This window comes from Cryptomeria japonica, chromosome 8 (assembly GCF_030272615.1).
Source record: "Cryptomeria japonica chromosome 8, Sugi_1.0, whole genome shotgun sequence".
Classification (NCBI taxonomy): Eukaryota; Viridiplantae; Streptophyta; class Pinopsida; order Cupressales; family Cupressaceae; genus Cryptomeria; species Cryptomeria japonica.
The window spans coordinates 313422736-313429339 of NC_081412.1; the positions used below are offsets into that span (position 1 = coordinate 313422736).

The following is a 6604-nucleotide window of genomic DNA, read 5'->3' on the forward strand; positions in this document are numbered from 1 at the left end:
GACCAAATGACTTGAGGAACAAAACCCAGGTTCTACTTTCAAAAAAGCAGAAAAAAGCAAAAAGCGATAAAAAACTAAAAGCAAGCCAAAAAAAAATGCTTCCCGGATTTTGCCCAAAGTGCCAAAAACAAAACTTTCTATTTTTAGAAAAAAGCAAAAAAACAGAAATTCCTAAAAATAGAAAGTTGTTTTAAATGACCCAAAGCAATAGCAATACTCGTCCTTCAGACCTTCTAAACACTTTGACAACATTCAAACATTGATATGACCATGAATTCTCTACTTGGCTCAGGATAATCTCTCAAAACTCTAACTCCTCATTGCAAAAAGAGTGGTGATTAGCAGTTGGGACGCCAAAGAAAAACCCTAAAAAGCAAAAACAGGGGGTCCCCATCTACAATTGGGTGATGTGTGAAAAAGGTCACTACAAGTCGTGACTCTTTCGAAGGATGGTAATTGCGAAAGGTTGTGAGCATTATGAAGAGGTGCGACTCTGCCTCCAATTGGAAGATATAAAGGGGAGAAATTTTCGTTTGAGAAGGAAGGATCCATGGACTAGAACAAAATATCTGAAGCATTAAAAGCAGATTTAGGAGCAAACCTAAATCAGAATTATAAGAAAATTTGGAAGAATGATATGAACATTTATTGAAGAGATCAGAACACAAATACAAATCTGCAAACAATAATAAAGTAGGCATTAAAAGAAAAGAAGAGGAAACATTAAATCAATAACCAAGGAATCAAACCTGATGGAATAGAAAGGATTCTAATTTGCGCGTGCGTGCGCAAGCATGCACACACACCCACACACATGCACACGCACACCCACACACTCGCGCACATGCGCACACGCACACACACACACGCACACACACGAGTATAGACAGCAGATCAGATTGATATAAACAGTAGACCTATGCATTTACAAGTTGCTTGGGGAAAAATATAGGAATATCCCAATAGGGGACATTACACTAGAGGTAAAATCATGCTCAAGGTCTACAATAGACCTATTGACATCTAGGCTGATGACCAAAATCAACAAAGCATTTCTATGGAAGATTGACACATTAGTCAATAAAACATTAGGATGCAACCCAAAGGAAACATATTGCAAGATCATAACACTATTGTGTAGCAACTACATGACTCACCTAATGCCAACTACAACATTCTTCTACCAGGTTAGAAATGTTGCTGGTAGTAGTTCTAGCACAACATGCGACATTTGACACTAGAAACATGTTGTCACTACAGCAAGGCCTCACAGCTTCCTACAACAACAATTGGGAGCTATAGCAATGCCCCACAATGGCCAAAAGTAATCTGCAGCAGTTGTGGGAACACTCCAAAGTGTTCTACAACATCTTTGAGAACACTCCACTTTGTCCTATAGCAATTTGCAACAGCTTTGAGAACACTCCACATTGTCCTGAAGCAATTTACAACAACTACAGGAGTACTCCATTCCTACATGTTGGTTAACAAATTTGTCTTTCTAGAAATGATTACAAAATGACTCAATGTGCCCAGCATGAAAGACAAATGAGAACTAACAGTTGGAGAGATACACACTTCCCATATGCAGAAAGATGAAATTTAGATTCAAATTATTGAACGGGAATGCAGGCAACACACAGTCTGCTCACAACACAATTAATTGCATGGAAAATATTGAAATGTAATGTAAATAAATTGAACAGGGAACATGCAAAATCCAAAGTTTCTACATTATTCACATTTAACCATAGCAAGTAAATGAATACCAAGTAGAATTGCAGTAATTCAAAGCTTACTTCCAACATGAAAGAATATAGCAAACACAAAGTTCTGATATATTAATTCACACAAAGATATAAAACTCCTTAGAGATGGCTAACTATTCAAAATGTAACAATACTTTTCTAGTATTTTCCTTCCTTTCCATCTATCATCTATCTATTTATACTTAAAAGTCTGTTCCGTTTTCAAGAAACGGTTCTTTTAAAGTAACGGTCTTGAAAACGACCGTTTCAGACAAGACTTATATCAAAACAAACAAAATTACTCCATGAACCCCGTTGCAAAGTCTTAAACTATAAAAGATACCACATTCAAGCTTCTTCGTCGTGCACTGGATTATGTCTTGCAATTTGATGGTCAATCCTGTCCGCTATCATTTCTTCTTCAATCAGCACCAAAAGGACTTCTGTAAATTCATCTTCATCAAGTATGGTTGCCCAAACGAAGTCACTCATGTCGAGAAGAAGATCATCCTGCAAATATTCGACATTTGGTTGGATCAGGGGACCTTTGCCTTTGAGTACCATCTTTGCCATTGCTGCAAAACTAACTACTAGGATTCCTCTCTGCAGCGAGCTCTTCTTGTAAGCGCTGTTTGTGGTTCTCAACCTGTTCCGCGATTTTCCCTAATAGGATGATAGTTTTTCTATATTCACTGAAGTGGGTGCGCTTTTTCCATGCAAAAGACCGTAACTGTCGGATGATATCTTCTTGCTCAATTTCTGGCCAATTCAAGTTTGGGTTATGAAATGGTAGTTCGCCGTCATGAGGCAAAACCATTTCGACAGGAACAACTCATGATAGCATACGCTCCTTCAGCTAGTTTCAAAAGGTGGTGCATTAAATTGGCTCTACAAGGATGACAATATCAAGTGTTGCAACACATGTCGCCACCTTTACGTGTCCTTTATTGCTTAATTTGCCATTAATGATGGTACTTTGTGAATCTCTTCTTTGATTTGTTCCCTGGGGACTGTGCATGGCATAGCGGTAAGAAAGGTTAAAGTCGATAATGATAGGAGGCAGCTACTTTTATCGACTTGACAACCTTATTTAATCCCCAACGACGATTAATTATGGCGTATCCTTTGTCAACACTCGTGCTGCCACCTCAGCAAGTCTGTTGCATCGACCTTGGGTCACATCCTCAATAACCGCTCCAACTTCGAAGTCGGAGGTGTTCCTTGAAAACTTCATGAAATATCCAATCCGGCAACAAAATGAGGATGTTGGGAGTTGGGCAGGTTCATAACCTTGCACTAATTCGAGAGACAGTCAAAAGTCCGATCTTGTTATGAGACATCGGACTTTGTGAGTCTTTGAAACCATGTTGGGTGATCGGGCCCTTTCAAAACTTCAGAATCTCGCAACCAAGTTAGTAAATGTGAGAGGCTGGTGATTAAGTTGGGAAATACACAAAAGCTGCGACGAGATTCGGGTTTTGGTAAGGCAAATAAAAGGGAACTTTGCAAAGACTTGTGTCTTAATAACAAAAATTAAATTTTGTGGATAACACTACAACAACTTGCAATAGCTGGGGAACACCTTATAATATTCTACAACTTATAGCTGTTGTGGGACCACTACACAACATCCTCTATGTTACCAGGTTTTTCCCTACAGGCCTGGGTTTTGGTCTTGGTTAGGCCCGTGTACTAGTTCAGTCTTGTTATGTCCCTGGGTTTGCCCAAGCTACTACCCAGGTGCCTAGGTTCTTTGTGGGTTTCGCATAGGCCGAATCCTCAGAGAACTCAAGAGCCTGGGTAGTACCCTGGTCGAACCCAGGGATTTATCCGCAGCCCAGGCCATCCAAAAAGCATTAGATTCTAGAAATAAACAAAAGCTTAAGGTGATTACCAGCTGCTTTGCCTTCTCATTAAGCTTGCAAAGAGTCATCTTAAACCTTGATGGTATATTTAAGGGAGTTATTAAAAGAAAGAAATTGAAGTAACATGATTAATTTTTCCACAATAATTGGTCCTCATACCGTCCACTGGCACAACCTTGGGATGGGTTTGCCATTGCCAATAAAGAAGGATAATCAACTTCCAATATTGAAAATGACAATGGAGAAAACAAAAGAAAATGAATAGAATTTAAAGTGATACATCTGCTTTGCAGGCAATCATGTCAAACCATCATGTCAAACCCTTGGAGTAATAAGTTGCTGGTCTTGGTATAGCAAATTTGTAATTTTTGAATTTACATGTATGTACGTATACATACATATACATGCGCATATATATGTATATGTATGCACATATATATATATATATATATATATATATATATATATATATATATATATACACACACACACACACATGTATGTATATGTATGCACATACATATATATATATGCGCGCGCGCACACACATATATGTATATATATGTGTATATAAGTGTACATGTGTGCATATATATATATATATATATGTAGGCGCGCACACACACACACACACACATATATATATATATATATTTGTGCATATACATATATATATATATGTATATATCTATACACATATACACATATGCATGTGTATGTGTGTATATGTGTGTGTGTGTATATATATATATATATATATATATATACATATGCATGTGTGTGTGTGCATACATATATACATACGCATATATATGTATATGTATATATGTAGCTATGCGTGTTAATTCTCCAAGGGATTTCCAACAAGCCAAAAATGAGAATTTCCTACAATCTTTTGCCATCCATAAGACACAAGCCAGTGAAGTGTTCTGAACACACACACACACACATGTATGTATGTATGTATGTACATATGTACATATGCATGTATATGTATATGTATGTATGTATATATGTACATATGCATACGCGTGTGTGTGTAGCTATGTGTGTTAATACTCCAAGGGATTTCCAACCAGCCAAAAATGAAAATTTCCCACAATCTTTTGCCCTCCATAAGACACAAGCCACTGAAGTGTTATTTTAAAAATTCTCATACCTCCTGAATATTTTTCTTGTCTTTGCTTTGTACGCAGTCAAAATTCAATTTGAATTCATAATATCTCCTCTTTTATAGAACCCTTCAACTTGTTGTCAACGTATTCTATCTTATAACATTGCTTTACAAATTTCTTGACTGCCATTTTTTCAACCTTAGGAAACTTGGAAAATATGATCTCCTGCATATGTACTATATTGTTTTCATATTTTGAACATCTTTGAATCTTATGGTTGAGATCACATCAATGGTTTACCAACGAGCCTGTATATTGTGTCAATCCATTAACGATTTCAGTCTAGTTAGCTACAGCTTACTCTAGCAATGATTAAGCGATGCTTGTAATAAAGCTCAAATTCCTTTTGGCAGAACGGCAGACTGAATAATTCAACCGATTTTAACTTTTACGCTGAGCGTACATTTGTTCTAGCATCTCTGGCAAAATTAATGCATATCTGTTGTAATTTGAATGTATGGAAAGTATTAATTTTTAATACTGTTGAGAGTTTTGGTATATGTTTCTTCTTTGATGTTTTTGGGTAAGCTAAATTTTAATAACTTTCTTGCTAAACTGAATTCATCCAATGTGGTGAATTGGTGCAACTTGTACTGTTTTCCTTTATTTTGATGCACATCTAGTACATATTTCTTTCACTGTGCTCTAGCTAAGAGATTTCATTACCATGAAAATTCCATGGTATTTGCTTGACAAACAAGTCACTTACAAGGTTTCAAATATTGGAGATAAGATTTAGAGATTTGAAGTTGAGTCTAGTATAATTAATAAGGTTTCAAATATTGCGTTTTTTTATAGTAAAGAGGTTCTTACTACGAGAGTGCTGTCGCAAATTTTTGTGTTTTAATATCATTTTCTCCGTTATGATGTTTTGCAGGGCGTGGGCGTGGGCGTGGGCGTGGGCGTGGTCGTGGTCGTGGTCGTGGTCGTGGCCGTGGCAGAGGAAGAGGCCATGGAAGAATCTACAGCGTCATATCAGATGGACCAATAGAAGGAGGACCTGTGGCAGCTTGACTTTGGGAAAATTAGCATTACAATATATGAATGTCTGGTCAATGGTGCTTGGAATTTTCAGAGTTCATTATATTTTTACCTTGGTGTCTATCAAAGAGTCTCCCCTTGGGAGGGATGGCTGTTTTCTGTATATCTTTTATGAAAGTGTTTCATTCATTGTTAAACTTGTTTTTCCTTTCAGTTTCATGGAGGGTGATTTGTATGTTTTCTGTTTTAAAAATAGAACAGTAAATTCATTTATTCAGATACTTTAATATGCCTTTAAGATTCCATTATTCGTTTAAAGCTAAAATTCATATCATCATCCCCATTCCCTGCTCTTGTCATCCTGTTATTTCGCTATGAAAATATCATCTCTAAGACTTTGGGTTTACTTCTAGGGATTCCCCTTTTTGGCATTCCTGAATTTAGACTTGGTGGAACAGTCTTACGAGAAACATTCAAGAAGCCCTTGAATGGGACAATGTTTAGTTTGGGACATTTCTTGAGATTTCTATGGCATGATACTGGATAAATAATTTTGTTAGGTAATTTTTGTTTCGAACTTTATAGTTGTTCCAAATTTAGCAAGCAAATGAATTTCTCTCATATGTGGGGCTGCTTTAATGTTGTAATGCAGGTCATTTGGATGTCAATTTCCCTTGAATTTGTTGTATATATTTGTTTCTCAAAAGTTTAAATTTGAAGCAGAGTGATGGTACGAGTGAAAGCAAAATACTTCTGAAGTTAGATATACACAGGTGCTATTCAAACATCCTCTCATTCTTTGGATGCTTACCTTCTTGACATCATGAATCAGCTG

At 36.7% G+C, this 6604-nt stretch overlaps 1 protein-coding gene across 2 annotated transcripts in view; it reads left to right on the plus strand.

Moving 5' to 3' along the window:
• Positions 1-6046, plus strand: part of LOC131064683 (protein argonaute 3) — a 109339-nt gene extending 103293 nt beyond the window's left edge. For both annotated transcript variants that reach the window (XM_057998919.2, XM_057998917.2), the window contains one exon: positions 5666-6046. In XM_057998919.2, the coding sequence (XP_057854902.2) occupies positions 5666-5802 (137 nt within the window). In that variant the 3' untranslated portion in view covers positions 5803-6046. The remainder of the gene's footprint in view (positions 1-5665) is intronic.
• The last annotated feature ends 558 nt before the right edge of the window (positions 6047-6604 follow it).